We start from the raw sequence: 17,572 nt of genomic DNA on the forward strand, positions 1-17,572 counted from the left end.
ACTCGACGTGACCTGCCCCATATGTCTATCTGCACTGCACTTTCTCTGCAGCCATAATGCTTTGTTACAGTTATTGTTTTGTCGTATATCAGCTCAATGTACTGTTGTAATGTATCGATCTGTGTGGATGGTAGGTCGGGCAAGATTTTCACTGTAGCTCAGTACGTGATAAGAATAAACAAATTCCCCATTTTAATTGTGTGGAAATATTAGACAGACTGAGCTTCTGCTTTGGAACCACAGAGGGAAACTTGACTCAACTGAGGAACACAAATAAATAGAAAAGGTTTCAATCTCGCATTACGATCTGCGGTAACTGGGATCAGGTGACCAATGGTGGGTCTCCCATACCAATGATCAGAATCAGGTTTAATAGCACCGGCAGATGTCATGTAATTCGTTGTCTCTGCGGCAGCAATGGAACCTAATTCATAGCAATAGATTTTAACCCCCTTTGTGGTGGGGATTTACAGATATTCACCACCCTCAGAATGGAGACATTTCCCGGACAGTCCACCCCCTTTTTCAGAGACTGGGATCCCTGGTTCAACCGGTAATGATGTTGTGCATTTCAATGTGTTCACCTCTCAGTCCTCGATTCCCTAAATGAAAGGGTTATCGCATTTGATCTTTCTTCATATGATGACCCCACCACTCCAGGGATCAGTCTGGTGAATCTTCATTGCACTCTCTATAACAAATACTCTCTAACCTCTTTGTTAATCCTCTATGGAATTAATTTCCATCTTCTGCAGCCCCGTGTTGCCCCAATCACTCACCTCCCACCCCCGTCACTATTTCCACCTTCCCACCTCCCCCTCACCTGGATCCACCTCTCACTCCCCAGCTCTTGCCCCATCCCCACCCCTCACCTCTTTTCTCTGACTATTTCCCGTCCACTCTCAGTCCAGAGGGAGGGTCTCGGCCCGAAATGTTGACGGTCCATTTCCCTCCACAGATGCTGCCCGACCCACTGAGTTCCTCCGGCAGTTTGTTCTTTGGTCTGTATGACCCGTGTTAGTGTGGGGAGCGGGATTTTACACCATATTCCAGGTACAGTCTCAACAAAACACAAATAATTGTCACTTTGCCCGGACCATTGGCCCCGCTTGCAGGGCAACAGTCTGCCGGTGTTTGCCCCCCAATGTGGTGAATCGCCAGCACCGTGGGCTCAGACATTTCCACAGATGAGCCCCTCCTGTCCCCACCGGGACAAACATCCTGTCCGCCCCCTCTCTCACCGTCTTCATCCTTTCAATAAAATCCCCCTCTCCCTCCCCGGGGAACCGGCATCAAACCGACGGGCCGAGCGGTCTCCTCCTACCTCTCAGCGACACATCAGACTCCGGCCGCAGGAGACGCTTCACAAACGCCCCAACTTCCCTCGGAGGGAAATGGAAATAAATCAGAAAGCGGACATTTACTTTGACGGTTGTCCCGCCGTGACGGAAAGTTCGGGAGACGGGGTCAGCGAGGGTAACGCCCTCTCGGCTTGTCTGCCTCCGCTATTGGTTGGAAACAGTGATTGACATCGCTTCGCACCAGTGGGAATAGCGCAGCGCATGAAACCTCTGTTGACAGCGGTAGGGGGGAGGGGCTGGTCACGTGATTAGTAGCCCAGCCGTTAAACCGACCAAGCTCGAGCTCACCAGCGCGCGGGGCACAAAAGGCCCCGGATGATCGGTTGAGGTAAGAAGGGATCTCCGGGTTGGGGGTCTCACCGGGCGGGCGTTTTCAACACCGACTTCGGGTAGTTGCTGTGAGCTCCGGACTCCGTGACCCGCAATCCCGGGACAGTCCTGCTCTCTTCCCTCTCTCTCAGCCCCACCATCCGTACACGGGCCCCGGGGAGCTTCCGGCTGATGAGGGAATGGGAACCGATGGATCTCTCAGACAGAGCTGAGCTCCAGCTGTCTAAATGCAAGGATCGGGAACTCGGAGAAAGGGAACAAAATCTTTTACATCAGCTGTTGAGAAAATCACCTTTGTTCTGCCTCCAGTCACAAACAAGAGAAAATCTGCAGATGCTGGAAATCCAAGCAACACACACAAATTGCTGGAGGAACTCAGCATTAGTACTCTTTTCCATAGATGCTGCCTGGCCTGCTGAGTTCCTCCAGCATTTTGTGTCTGTTGCTTGTTCTCCCTCCTCTTGTTCTGGACTTTTCTACCCGTGAGAACATGTTTTGTCCCACTCTCTCTGGGTACATAATGATATCAAACACCTTTGCCCTGGGCAACAAGTAGCTTTCACATCACAAATGTGCCAGACTCCAATGAGACAGACTACTGCCCTTCCCTTCATATTCATTGGCATTGCCATCACTGAGTTCACCACCGTCAGTCACCTGGGGGAGGGTTCAGGGGAAATATTTCTGTACAAAACAGAAACTGGTGTTACCTGTGTGTATTGTGGTGATGCAAAAGTTGCTGGAGAATTTGCAAGTGGGAAGAAGTGGAGTGTTATTTGGAAATCTGACCTTTGTAAGCATCACTTAGCAAGCAAATCACATATGGACAGTGTGGAACAGCTGTGGAGAGAAAATCATTCATTACCCGCTACAGGCCTACTATACAGGTTGTGTGAGAGTGCAGATGAACTTGATCAAACCCAGAGGGCATCAAAGTTCTTATTGACAGTGATTTGCCAGCTGTTAAAATGAATGGCTCTCTATTTAAAGTTCACTCTGCCCATGTTGTCACCGGGTTAAAAAATGCACAGGAAAAGCTTTATGTGCACACTGGTCATTACAAATGTGAGGGGACATTGGTGGGAAGGTGGGGAGACCGCCAGTGTCCCTGATGCTCTCACCTACATGATGCACATCCAGCTGCAACTTGTAACCCTGCACTTTAAGGAGTTTGAACTTGAAATGGATGAATTCCAGATCATCCAGGAGCTGGACGGGGTGATAGATATGACATGAAGAGAGGTGAGTTACACCCAAGGTGCAGGACACAGGAAACTGGGTGAGAGTCAGGAAGGGGAATGGGTTTAAATAGCCATCGCAGAATACTCTTGCTGCCATCCCACGCAACAGCAGGTGGACCACTTTAGAAACTGTTGGGGGGATTACCTGGCAGAGGAAAGTCAAAGGACTGATAGGGGATTCGGTAGTTAGCGGAACAGAACAAGAGGGGACTAATATCCTAGTGGTAATGCTTCTAGTGAGGGGTGATGAGGTTAAAGTAAGTTGTAGGGGGAATGGGAACCAGAATGACAGAACAGATAGTGGAGAGGGTGAATTGAATTGACTTTATTACATACATTCTTCCTATACCTGAGGAGTAGAAATCTTTATGTTACTTTTATGTCTAAATGTGCAATGTGTAATTTATAGTAATATATAATAAATAGTTTGTACATAGGACAGTCAATATAACATAGAAATGCAATTGTATCAGCATGAATTAATCAGTCTGATGGCCTGGTGGAAGATGATGTCCCGGAGCCTGTTGGTCCTTTTGCTGTGGTACCGTTTCCTGGATGGGAGCAGCAGGAACAGTTTGTGGTTGTGGTGAATTGGGTCCCTGATATCCTTTGGGCCCTTTTTACACACCTGTCTCTGTAAATGTCCTGAATAGTGGGAAGTTCACATCTACAGATGTGCTGGGCTGTCCACACCACTCTCTGCAGGTTCCTGCGATTAAGGGAAGTACAGTTCCTATACCAGGCAGTGATGCAGCCAGTCAGGATGCTCTCAATTGTGTCCCTGTAGAAAGTTCTGAGGATTTGGGTCCCCATTCCAAACTTCTTCAACCATCTGAGGTGAAAGAGGTGCTGTTGTGCTCTTTTCACAACACAGCCGGTATGTACAGACCATGTGAGATCCTCGGTGATGTTTATGCCGAGGAACTTAAAGCTGTTCACCCTCTCAACCCCAGATCCATTGATTTCAATAGGGGTTAGCCGGTCTCCATTCCTCCTGTCATCCACAATCAGCTCCTTTGTTTTTGTGACAATGAGGGAGAGTTTGTTTTCTTGACACCAGTCAGATGTTGTTCAGACCTCAGATAGATTCAGCAATCAAATGGTTGAGCATGGTGTGATGAAAGTGGTGAGCTGTGTATATCACAATGCAAGAAGCATCGCAGGAAAGCCAGATGAGCTCAGGACAGGGAATTATGATATTGTAGCCATTATTGGGACTTGGTTGCACCCAACAGTCTGAGGGATTTAGAGGAACCAATTTGTCGAGAGATTCCAGACCATGCCAAGAAACAAAGGTTGATTCAGTAAGTAATTTTATCTTTCCATATATTGATTGGGACTCCCATACTGTAAAAGGACTAGATGGGGTAGAGTTTGTCAAATGTGCCCTTAATCAGTACGTAGAATTCCTGATGTAGAAGTGTGCAATAAGCTGTTAGGAAATGATCCAGGGCTGGTGACAGAAATTAGTGACCATAATGCCATGAGATTCAAAGTAAGTATGGGAAAAGATAGGTCTGGACCATGGGTTGAGGTTCTAAATTGGAGAAAGGTCAATTTTGATGGTATCAGAAAGGATCTGACAAGTGTGGTTTGGGACAGGCTGTTTTCTGGCAAAGGAGTACTTGGTAAGTGGGAGGCCTTCAGAAGTGAAATTTTGAGGGTGTCTAGTTTGTATGTGCCTGCAAAATAAAAGTTGAAAGGTAACTGGTGCAGGGAGCCTTGGTTTTCAAGAGATATTGAGGCCTCGGATATTTTGTTCCCCTAAATGCCTCAGACTGTTGGGTGCCACCAAGACTCATTAATGACTACAATGTCATAATTCCACACCCTATGCTCATCTGACTTTTTTTTAGTCATCTTCTGTTGGTTTCTAAAAGCTTCTGATGTATGTTGCTTGAATTTCCAGCATCTGCAGAATTCCTGTTGTAATAGTTTTTGCTCTTTTGTTTGCCCTCTCTTTGGCTTTTATATTGGCTTTGGCTTCTCATTTCATCCACAGTTGTGTCCTCCTGCCTTTCTAATGCTTCCACTTCTTTGGGATGTATCGATCACTCAGCTCCCGAATTGCTCCCAGAAACTCCAGCCATTGCTGCTTCATTGTCACTCCTACCTTTTCCCTCCAAACAAGCAACATACATCAAAGTTGCTGGTGAACGCAGCAGGCCAGACAGCATCTATAGGAAGAGGTACAGTCGACGTTTCAGGCCGAGACCCTTCGTCAGGACTAACTGAAGGAAGAGTGAGTAAGGGATTTGAAAGCTGGAGGGGGAGGGGGAGATGCAAAATGATAGGAGAAGACAGGAGGGGGAGGGATGGAGCCGAGAGTTGGACAGGTGATAGGCAGAAGGGGATACGAGAGGATCATGGGACAGGAGGTCCGGGAAGAAAGACAAGGGCGGGGGGGTGACCCAGAGGATGGGCAAGAGGTATATTCAGAGGGACAGAGGGAGAAAAAGGAGAGTGAGAGAAAGAATGTGTGCATAAAAATGAGTAACAGATGGGGTACGAGGGGGAGGTGGGGCCTTAGCGGGAGTTAGAGAAGTCGATGTTCATGCCATCAGGTTGGAGGCTACCCAGACGGAATATAAGGTGTTGTTCCTCCAACCTGAGTGTGGCTCTATCCCTCCCCCTCCTGTCTTCTCCTATCATTTTGCATCTCCCCCTCCCCCTCCAGCTTTCAAATCCCTTACTCACTCTTCCTTCAGTTAGTCCTGACGAAGGGTCTCGGCCTGAAACGTCGACTGTACCTCTTCCTAGAGATGCTGCCTGGCCTGCTGCGTTCACCAGCAACTTTGATGTATGTTGCTTGAATTTCCAGCATCTGCAGAATTCCTGTTGTTTGCCCTTCCAAACAAGTTTGGCCAGCTTCTTTGTCATAGGAACATGAAACAGGCTATTTGGCCCATCTAGTTAATGCCGAAAAAACATTTAATCTGTAACGCAACTATCTGCACCGGGACCATTGCCCTCCATACCCCTGTCATCCAGGCTCCTATCCAAACTTCTCTTAATTGTGAAAAAGAGCTCATATTCACCACTTGTGCTGACATCTCATTCCATACTCTCACGAGCTTTTCCACATGTTCCCATTAAATTTTCACCTTCCCTATGTATCCATGACCTCTGGTTGTAGTCCCACCCAATCTCAGTGGAAAAAGCTGTTTGCACTTACCCTATCTATACCCTTATAATTTTGTATACTTCCAACAAATCCTCAAAGCAATGTATAATTTCCTTGTTCATGATTAGAGCCTTTTTGAGGTGTATAAGATGATGAGGGGCATTGATCATGTGTATAGCCAGAGGTTTTTCCCCAGGGTTGAAATGGCTAACATGAGGGAGCATAGTTTTAAGGTGCTTGGAAATAGATACTGGGAGATGTCAGGGGTAAGTTTTATTACACAGAGAGTGGTGGGTGTGTGGAATGCACTGCCAGCAGCGGTGGTCGAGGCAGATACAATAGGGTATTTTAACAGCCTCTTTGATAGGTACACGGAGCTCAGTAAAATAGAGGGCTATGTGCTAGGGAAATTCCAGGCTGTTTCTAGAGTAAGTTACATGGTTGGCAGAATATTGTGGGCTGAATGGCCTGGAATATGCTGTAGATTTCTATGTTCTATGTTGAACAGCGAAATAACTTTGGCTACCCTACAATCCTCTGATAATCCCCTGTCACTAAGGATGATTTAATTATCTCTGCTAGGGCCCCGACAATTTTTGCACTTGCCTCCTGTAGGGTTTGAGGGAGCACCTTATCATGCCCTGGAGATTTCTCCAGCCTAATCTGCCTCAGGATAGCAAACATCTCCTCTTCTTTAATCTGTGCAGGGTCCACGGTTTTAATGCCGCTTTTCCACACTCTCACAGACCCTGTGTCCATCTCCTGAGTAAATGGGATGAAAAATATATTTGAGATCTCCCCCATCTGCTTCCACACGTGGATTGCAATTCTGGTCTTCCAGAGGACCAACTTTATGCCTTGCAATCCTTTTGCTCTTAATCTATTTCCAGAATCCGTGAGGATTATCCTTCATTTTTTCTGTGAGGGGAATCTCATGCCTTCTTTTAGCCATCCTGATTTATTTCTTACGTGTTCTCTTGCATTTCTTATACTCCATAAGAACCTACCTGCCTATCCCTATTCTGCAACTCTATTTTGTGCTTCACCGGGGTCTCAATATCTCTTGAAAACCGGGGTTCCATACAGTTTCTATCTTTACCTTTTATTCTGACAGGCTTATACCCGCCTTGTACTTTCAAAATTTTGCTTTGAAGGCCTCCCATTTAATAAGCACACCTTTTCCATAAAGCGGCCTGTCCCAGTCCACAGTTGCCAGATCCTAATATCTAAATTCCAGGTGTTGATCCATGCCCTGAACACATCCGCCTTTCCTACGCTGCTCCTTGTATTGAAATATACAGGGCTCAGCATATTCACTGCACCATGCACAACCTTTTCATTCCTGTGTTTGTCTGAGGTCTGAACAACAAACGTCTCCACCACCCCTCCACTATCTGTTCTGTTATTCAGGCTCGCATTCCCGCTGCAACTTTAGTTTAACCCCCCCCCCCACCTCCCACCATGCAGCTCTATCACCCCTTTGTGCTTCATCTCCCAGATCAATAAAAAGGAGGTGCATACCAGGTACAGGCAGATAGGAACAAATGGGGTACTTATGAAATACAGGGAATTCAAGTGAACACTTACGAAAGAAATAAAAGAAGGCATGAGGTTGCCCCAACGGACAAGGTGAAGGAGAATCCTCGGGGATTCTGCAGATATGTTTAGAGCAGAAAGATTGCAAGGGAATAAATTAATCCTCTGGAAGATCAGAATGGTAATCCATATGAGGAGACTAAATAGATGTGGGAGATTTTTTTCTGCAACCGTATTTACACAGGAGATGGACACAGAATCTATGGAAGTGAGGCAAAACAGCATCAACTTCATGGACCCTGTGCAGATTACAGAGGTGGAGATGTTTGCTGTCTTCAGGCAAATTAGCGTGGATAAATCCCCAGGGCCTGACAAGTTGTTCCCTGGGACTCTGCGGCAGACAGGTGCAGAAATTGTCAGGGCCCAAACACAGATATTTAAATAATCCTTTGTGACAGGTGAGGTACTGGAGAATTGGAGGACAGCCAATGTTGTTCCACTGTTCAAGAAAGGCTCTAAAAATAAACTAGAAATTATACGTTGGTGAGCCCGACATCAGTAGTGGGAAAGTTATTGGAATGTGTGTGCAGGAGCCAGATATAGAAGTATTTGGATAGATGTGGACTGATTAAGGATAGGCAGCATGGCTTTGTGCACGGTAGGTCATGTCTAACCAATCTTATAGAGTCTCTCGAGGAAGTTATCAGGAAAGTGGATGAAGGCAAGGCAGTGGATGTTGTCTACATGGACTTCAGCAAAAGCACTTGACAAAGTCTCATATGGGAGGCTGGTCAAGAAGGTTCAGTCACTCAGCACTCAAGATGAGATAGTAAATTGGATGAGACACTGTCTTTGGGAGAAGCCAGTGTGTGGTAGCAGATGGTTGCCTCTCTGACCGGAGGCCTGTGACTAGTGGTATGCCACAGGGATTAGAGCTGGATCTGTTGTTGTTTGTCATCTACTTCAGTAATCTGAATGTTAACATGGTTAGCTGGATCAGCAAATTTGTGGATGACACCAAGATTGGGGTGTAGTGGACAGCGAGGAAGACTATCATGGCTTGCAGTGCAATCTGGATCAGCTGGAATAATGGGTTAAGAAATGCAAAATGGAATTTAATGGAGACAAGTGCGAGGTGTTGCATTTTGGTAGGACCAAGGTCTTACACAGTGAGTGGTAGGGCACTGAGGGGTGCTGTAGAAGGAAAGGATCTGGGAATACATGTCCATAATTCACTGAAAGTGGTGTCACAGTTAAATAGGGACAGAAAGAAAGATTTAGGCAAACCTTCATGAACCAAAGTACTGAGTACAGGAGACGGATGTTTTGTTGACATTGTACAAGACAATGGTGAGGCCTAATTTGGTGTATTGTGTGCAGTTTTGGTCACCAATGTGCAGGAAAAATGTAAGGGATGTTGAAAGAGTTCAGAGAAAATTCACAAGGATGTTGCCAGGTCTGGAGGACTTGGGTTCTAGGGAAAGATGGAACAGGTCAGGACTTTATTCCTTGGAACATGGAAGATTGAGAGGAGATTTGATGGAGGTATACGACAATTATGAGGGATATAGATAAGGTAAGTGCAAGCTGGCTTTTACCACTGAGATGCGGTGGGACGACAACCAGAGGCCATGGGTTAAGGGTGAAAGGTGAATCGTTAAGGGGAACATGAGGGGAAACTTCTTCACACAGACGGTCATCCGGGTGTGGAATGAGCAGCCAGCACAAGTGGTGCATGTGAGCTCAATTTCAACATTTAAGAGGTTTGCATAGGTACCTGGATGGTAGTGGTATGGGAGTGGGCAGTTTAAATAGTTCAGCACAAACCAGATGGCCCAAAGGGCCTGTTTCTGTGTTGTAATTTTCTGTGACTGTGACAAGAACCTGAAATCATACAAAAATTCACTCTAAGTCCTTTTAACAGCTGTGTGGACCAACCATTCATCTCAGCAGGATTTTTTTATATGACGTTAAAACTGTGGCACTTTAAGTTAATAATACATAAAAGAAAATCCCAGATGCACATCAAGAAAGACTATTTGTGAGAGAGTGTTTCAGTTACTGTGGGGCCAGGCACCCATGCTGCTCAGCAGGAACAGGGAATAATACCAATGGAGAGAGTCAGACTGAGCCAGGTCACAGATTGGAGATGGCAGAAATGCCCCGTTCTTATAGAGACAGGAAGAGCATCAGGGAATTGATGGTCATTCCAGATACCAGCACTGTGCCCAGTCAGAAGATGATTTCTCTGTCCAACTTGGGTTGAACCTCACTGTAACAGAGTGATACCAAATCAAACCCTGGCAACTCAAGTAATCTCATCTGAAATGTTGTCCTACACCCACTGATGGATTTTGTAAATCTTCTTACAGGTTAAAAATGAGAAGGAATTTGTCTCCAGGAATCTCAAACACAGCACGCCAGTTTTGCTGTCTCTGTCTGGATATTTAAGAAGTGGAGCAAGGGATTCAATCGGCCATCCTTCCTGCTCAGACAGTGGGGAGGGATTCACTCGATCATCTGACCGACTGGCATTCCCGTCATTTTACACAATGGGAATGGATTCAGTCGGTTATCTCAATTGAAGGTACATCAGCAAGTTCACACTGGACAAGGCCATTCATCTGTTCTGTGTGTGAGAAGGGATTCAGTTGGTCTTCCCACCTGTGGACTCACCAGTCAGTTCTCACTGGGTCGAGGCTGTTCATCTGCTGAATTTCTGGGAAAGGATTCACTTAGTTATCTGACCTAATGGCTCACCAGCGAGTTCACACTGGGGAGAAACCGTTCACCTGCTCCGACTGTGGGAAGAGATTCACTCACTCTTACACCCTACAGAGACACCAGCGAGTTCACACTGGGGAGAAACCGTTCACCTGCTTAGAATGTGGGAAGCAATTCACTCAGTTATCCCACCTACAGAGACATCAGCGTGTTCACACTGGGGAGAAGCCGTTCACCTGCTCAGAATGTGGGAAGGGATTCCCTCAGTCATCCACCCTACAGAGACATCAGCAAGTTCACACTGGGGAGAAGCCGTTCACCTGCTCAGTCTGTGGGAAGGGATTCACTCAGTCATCCAACCTACAGAATCATCAGCGAGTTCACACTGGGGAGAAGCCGTTCACCTGCTTAGAATGTGGGAAGAGATTCCCTCAGTTATCCCACCTACAGAGTCATCAGCGAGTTCACACTGGGGAGAAGCCATTCACCTGCTCAGTCTGTGAGAAGAGATTCACTCACTCATCCAACCTACAGACACATCAGCGAGTTCACACTGGGGAGAAGCCGTTCACCTGCTCAGTCTGTGGGAAGGGATTCACTCAGTTGTCCCAACTACAGAGTCATCAGCGAGTTTACACTGGGGAGAAGCCGTTCACCTGCTCAGAATGTGGGAAAGGATTCACTCAGTCATTTAAACTACTGGCACACCAGTCAGTTCACAGTGGGGAGTGGCCATTCACCTGCTCAGAATGTGGGAAAGGATTCACTCAGTCGTCCAAACTAATGGCACACCAATCAGTTCACACTGGAGAGAGGCCATTCACCTGTTCAGACTGTGGGAAGGGTTTCACTTGGTCATCCGACCTACAGAGTCATCAGCGAGTTCACACTGGGGAGAAACTGTTCACCTGCTCAGACTGTGGGAAGGGATTCACTAAGTCATCCTACCTACAGAGACATCAGCAAGTTCACACTGGGGAGAAGCCATTCACCTGCTTAGAATGTGGGAAGGGATTCACTCAGTCATCCCACCTACAGAGTCATCAGCGAGTTCACACTGGGGAGAAGCCGTTCACCTGCTAAGAATGTGGGAAGGGATTCACTCAGTCATCCACCCTACAGAGACATCAGCAAGTTCACACTGGGGAGAAGCCGTTCACCTGCTCAGTTTGTGGGAAGAGATTCACTCAGTCATCCACCCTACAGAATCATCAGCGAGTTCACACTGGGGAGAAGCCATTCACCTGCTGAGAATGTGGGAAAGGATTCACGCAGTCATTCAAACTAATGGCACACCAATCAGTTCACACTGGAGAGAGGCCATTCACCTGTTCAGACTGTGGGAAGGGTTTCACTCTGTCATCCGACCAACAGAGTCATCAGCGAGTTCACACTGGGGAGAAACCATTCACCTGCTCAGACTGTGGGAAGGGATTCACTCAGTTATCCCACCTACAGAGTCATCAGCGAGTTCACACTGGGGAGAAGCCATTCACCTGCTTAGAATGTGGGAAGGGATTCACTCAGTCATCCAAGCTACTGGCACACCAGTCAGTTCACAGTGGGGAGTGGCCATTGTTATGAATCCCTAGATTTTGTTTGCTGTGGACTGTCATTTTGAGAGAGAGAGAGATTAAGAATGGAAATCAGTCTGACTTGCATCTTGTTTACATTGCTCACAGCTTGTTTAGTTTTAACCACGGACACAGACACTCAGAGTCAGACGGAGATGAAGGAGGAAAAATGGAAGGATTGGAACAAGGGAACGAGTGGCCAAGGGTCACTGTTTCGAACTTTCCTCTGCCCACAAGGGTGGGTTAATTATTGATTCAGCATACGTTGAATGTGTGGTTGTCACCTCGTTTGATCCATAGGAGTGGATCGGATTTGGGGTATCCTGTGAAGACCACTTATGTGTTAACCCTTGCCTGGGTGTGGTGTGGAAATTCATTTGAAGACGATACCCCTTGTGACAAGTCACTTTCGGTGATAATTTGTATGTGGATTTGGAACGACGACAGATAAAATCTACAGCGACTGTTCCCTCGTTTTACCACCATGGATGCTGTGGAATTCAACGTTATTGCCTTCTCTCGACATTTACCCTGGATTACAAATATCTCTCTCTCCTCAACTATTCTGTGGTTGAACTGAACGTTCATAGTTTACCATCTCAAGACTCCAAGCCTTGTTTCCCCTGAGCTCAATAGTTTGGGAGTTATATTTACCCACATATATACACATAACACTGTTAACTTTTGTTTATCTTGCTTAAGTTACTGTATTGTTAGTAGGTACTAATAAAGATAGTGGATTTAATATCAGAAACAGACTCTAGATGTAGTCTATTGCTGCTGACTCATTTCTAAAGTGTTGCGGGGACAAAATTGGGGCCTGCATCCGATATAGGAAAAGATTTGGAGGCGTATTGATTAATTATCGATTTCATTGGAGAAATCCCTTTTGATTTATTTGTGTGTGGAAAATCAGCAGCAATGGATGTTGATAGATTTCTGGAAGCACCAACCTCTGAGGCATTAAAGGACACCAGAAGGATTGAGTTGTTGAGTATTGCTAAAAGGTTAAAACTTGCTAAGGTGAAATTGACAATGAGGAGGTCACAGATGCAGAGGATAATAGTTGAACATTATGTATCTGAGGGTGTGTTTAAAGTGGAGGAGTTGGAGGTGTTTCCTGAAAGTAAACCTAGTGAGCTTGGCCTCCCGTACAAGTTAGAAAAATTCAAGATGGAGGCTGTGGAAAGGCAGAGGCAGGTTGAGGCTGGAGAGGCAGAAAAACAGGGAGGAAGCAGAAAGACAGAGGCTGTTCGAGCTGGAAAAGATAGAGAGATTGCAGCAAAGGGGTCTAGCATTAGACTCTGGTGATAAGTTTGAGGGCAGTCAGGATGTTAAATTGGTACCTCCATTTGACGATACAGAGGTTGATAAATACTTTCAGCATTTTGATAAGGTTGCTCAGAGTTTAAAGTGCCCAAAAGAGGGTTGGCCACAAAGTGTAATTAAGGGGAAGGCTCAGCAAGCCTATTCTGCTTTGACAGTTGATGAAGCAGCTGATTATGAGATGCTCAAACAGGCTGTGCTCAAAGCTTACGAGTTGGTCCCAGAAGCATACAGGCAAAAGTTTAGAAGTTTGAGGAAATCTGTGAACCGGACTTATATGGAATTTGCTTAAGAGAAGTTTGTGTGTTTTGACCACTGGTGCACATATAAAAATGTAAATGATGATTTTAACAGCTTGAAAGAGTTGGTTTTAATTGAAGAATTCAAAATGTGCGTCCCTGATGACATAAAGATGTAATTAAATGAAAAGGATGCTGCCACTTTGCAGGAGTCTGCTAGATGAGCAGATAAGTTTGCTTTAACTCATAAGGTTAAGTTCACCCAGAATAAGAGCTTCCAAAAGAGTAGCAGGGATAACCAGGGTAAACCAGAAATTAAAGCTGGGACTAGTGATGAGATGGAGGATGAAGGGAAGCAGTTGAAGGAGAAATATTCTGGTCTTCTTTGTTACTATTGTAAGAAAGCTGGTCATATGGTGGCTAATTGTTCTGTCCTGAAGAAGAAAAAGGAAAAGGAGGCAGTCCCACATGCCTGTGATCAGTATGTTGAAGCACCTATAAACCTGCAGGGTTCTGAACATTCTGTTGAGGCTCAGTTAAGGACTGAGAGGTCTGACTGAGTTAAGAAGGGATTCGATCATTTTATGTCAGATGGTTTGTATTAGTAATGGAAGGGTCAACACCGGTACCAGTGAAAATTCTTCGAGATACTGGGACTTCTCAGTCACTTATATTAGTTCGGTGATGAGACTGACACTGGTGAGGTAAATCTTATTAAAGGCATTGGGGGCAGCATTGTTTCTGTGCCATTGCACAAGGTAACTTTACAGTCAGGGTTGGTTTCGGGACCTGTTAGGATTGGATTATGCTCCAGTTTACTGGTGGAAGATGTTACTTTGCTGTTAGGGAATGACATGGCAGATGGTAAAGTTGTTCCTGCAGTGTAGTTGACAACTAAGCCAACCACTGACGACCCACAGATGGATTTTAACATTTATCGCAGTAACTCGAAGTATGACTAAAAGGTCTGCCAATGCAGAGGGTTCTGTGCAGCATGATTCTGATACCCATGATAGCCAAAATCATGTTGACCAGAATTCAGTTTATGATGACTTGTCAGGGACTTTTCAGCCTTCATTGTTTCAACAGGATTCAGGTAGTAAGTCTGATGAGAAAGATTTATCCCTGTCTAGGAAGGAGTTTATAGCAGAACAGAACCTAGACTGAGTTTGAAGCTTTATAAGAAACATCTCTCTCAGATGATGAGATTAAGAAAGTGCCAGTAGGGTATTATCTCAAGGATGGAGTGTTAATGAGGAAGTGGAGGCCACCTGCTATACCTGCAAGTGAGGAATGGGCAATTGTTCACCAAGTTGCAGTTCCTAAAGTTCATTGGACTGAAATTTTAACTTTGGCCCACAGCATGCCCTTAGGTGGCCATTTTGGAGTGAAGAAAACTGTAAACAGGATTATGAAAGAATTTTACTGGCCTAATTTGAGGAAAGATATTGTGACCTTTTGCAGAACCTGTCACACTTCTCAAGTTGTGGGTAAACCTAATCAGGTCACCCCAGTGGCCCCACTCCGGCCTATACCTGCATTCGGTGAACCCTTTTCCAAATTTATAGTGGATTGTGTTGGCCCATTGCCAAAGACTAAAACTGTCCATCAGTATTTGCTAACTATTATGTGTACTGCATCCAGATTCCCAGAGGCAATACCTCTCAGAAATATTAAAGCTAAAACTGGCGAAGGCTCTAACAAGTTTTTTACTTTATTTGGTTTGCCTTAAGAAATCCAGTCTGATCAAGGAAGTAATTTTACATCTGGATTATTCCAGCAGGTAGTTTATGAACTGGGAGCTAAACAAATTACATTGTCTGCGTACCATCCGGAATCACAAGTGGCTTTAGAAAGATTTAATTCTACTGTCAAAACAATGATTAAGACATGCTGTGTTGAAAATGGAAAAGACTGGGATGAAGGAATACATTTGCTTTTGTTCACTGTAAAGGCTGATTTATACTTGTGCATTCGGGATATGCCATATCCTACACCGTAGGCCCGATTTAATTTTTGCGTAGCCCTACGCCGTAGCGAGCATGCGTAGTTGTGTCTGCATCGCTATGCACGTCACCACCAAAACGCAAGTTGGCAGTGGGGTATCTCTGACACTGTTGAGCTTCATTGTGAGAGACATGGACGAGTAAATGCATTTCAAATATTTTCCCATGTCGGCAGGTAGATTTGACGATTTGGTTCATTGTCTCCAACCATTTATTTCACATCAGTGTACAGACATGGCAGAGAAAAGCAACCGGAAATGCGATGCTACCAAGCGGACCAATCACAGTTGTTGCAGTCTGCGTCGCCGCGACGCGTGAGTTACTTTTTTGAGGAGGTGCAAGTTACCCTGCGGCGTAGGGTACAGCGTGGGTACGGCGTAGGGTACGTCGTGCCTATGGCGTACACTTGCCGCACAAGTATAAATCAGGCTTAAGAGAGTCGGTACAGGAGTCACTGGGCTTTAGTCCATCTGAACTTGTATTTGGTCATGGAGTGAGAGGACCTTTGACCTTGTTAAAGGAACAGTGGATTGAGGGGGATGTATATGTTAACTTGTTAGACTATGTTTTGAAGTTTAAAAATAAACTACACCAAGCCTGTCGTCTAGCGAGACAAAACTTAAAGATTTCTCAAAACAAAATGAAGTGTTGGTTTGATAACCAGACCAAAACAAAAGAAAATACAAGGTGGGGGATAATGTGCTTGCCTTATCTCCAATGTTGATGAATCCACTTCAGGCGAAATTCAATGGACTGTATGAAATATTCTCTCAAATTAATGATGTGAATTATGATATTAAAACACACGACTGACGTAAACTAACACGGGTGGTACACATCAATATGATAAAGCCTTATTCTGACAAGCAGGCACCATCGGTGAGTGTTGTCAAACATATCAATCTGACAACCCTGAGAATGAAACAATTGACTCGTCTGAAACTTTTCACAAGCCAAACATGGTCCCGGTTAGGCTAATGAACTCGGTTGTTCTCAAAAACATTGACAACAAGTTGGCTCATCTGCAGCCAAAGCAACAATAACAGCTGAAGGAATTAATTCTGAAGTTTAAAGATTTATTTCCCGATGTTCCCAGGCAAACCACAGTCGCAGTACATGACGTAGATATTGGTCAAGCCAACCCGATTAAACAACACCCATATCGCTGAATGTAGAGAAGTGTAAATTGGCTGAGCAAGAAATTGAATATATGCTGGAAAATAGTATTATTAGGCCTTCAACATCAGATTGGAGCTCACCCTGCGTTATTGTGCCCAAACCTGATGGTAGTGTTAGATTTTGTACTGATTATAGGAAGGTAAATGCAGTAACAAAAACAGATGCCTATCCTATCCCTCGGGTGGATGATTGCATCGATAAGGTTGGAAAAGGTAATTTCTTACAAAGATTGATCTGTTGAAAGGGTATTGGTGTGTTCCATTGATGGACTCAGGTAGTGAAATTTCTACATTTGTTACACCTTCTGGGTTGTATGAATACAGTGTTTCGCCATTTGGAATGAAATATGCTCCAGGAACATTCCAGAGAATGATTGATCCTGTAATTTGAGGGTTAGGACACACAGATGCCTATATTGATGACTTAGTCACAGGGAGTGACACTTGGGAAGAGCATATCTCTGTAGTACAAAAGCTGTTTGACAGGCTTTCCTGGGCCAACCTTACAGTTGACTTAGCTAAGAGTGAATTTGGCCATGCCTCTGTGATCTATCTTGGCTGTGTTGTAGGTCAAGGCAAGTTGGCTCCTGTGCAGGCAAAATCCAGGCAATTTCTGAAGTTCCTATTCCGACTGTGTGACGAAGGCTGGTCACTGATTACAGACGTCTCATGGCACACTCGGTAAAACACTCAAAGGGTAATCCACACACATTATTCCCCTCTGTTATTGTGGTGAGTGAACGCATCTCAATAAATCAACAGTCACAACTTTACACTCATCCCCAGCAGTAATAGGTATCAAAAAAAGAAACACACTATGTCACAGTTTTATTATCTCAGGTAAATTTATTCATATTCATCTTTCCAGTAAGTGTTTTGCCGAAGTGTCATGATAATCTGACGTTTCTCTCCTCCACAGTCACTGGGTCTGAA

The 17,572-nt window shown here is 45.1% G+C and overlaps 1 protein-coding gene across 1 annotated transcript in view; it reads left to right on the plus strand.

The window, feature by feature from the left end:
- LOC134341974 (uncharacterized) overlaps positions 1-16,901 on the plus strand; it is a 124,327-nt gene extending 107,426 nt beyond the window's left edge. Inside the window, 1 exon segment of the mRNA XM_063039921.1 lies at positions 10,309-16,901. Coding sequence (XP_062895991.1) covers positions 10,309-11,900 — 1,592 coding nt within the window. The 3' untranslated portion in view covers positions 11,901-16,901.
- Positions 16,902-17,572: the final 671 nt, after the last annotated feature.

The sequence above is a fragment of the Mobula hypostoma genome, unplaced genomic scaffold, assembly GCF_963921235.1.
Source record: "Mobula hypostoma unplaced genomic scaffold, sMobHyp1.1 scaffold_42, whole genome shotgun sequence".
Taxonomy (NCBI): Eukaryota; Metazoa; Chordata; class Chondrichthyes; order Myliobatiformes; family Myliobatidae; genus Mobula; species Mobula hypostoma.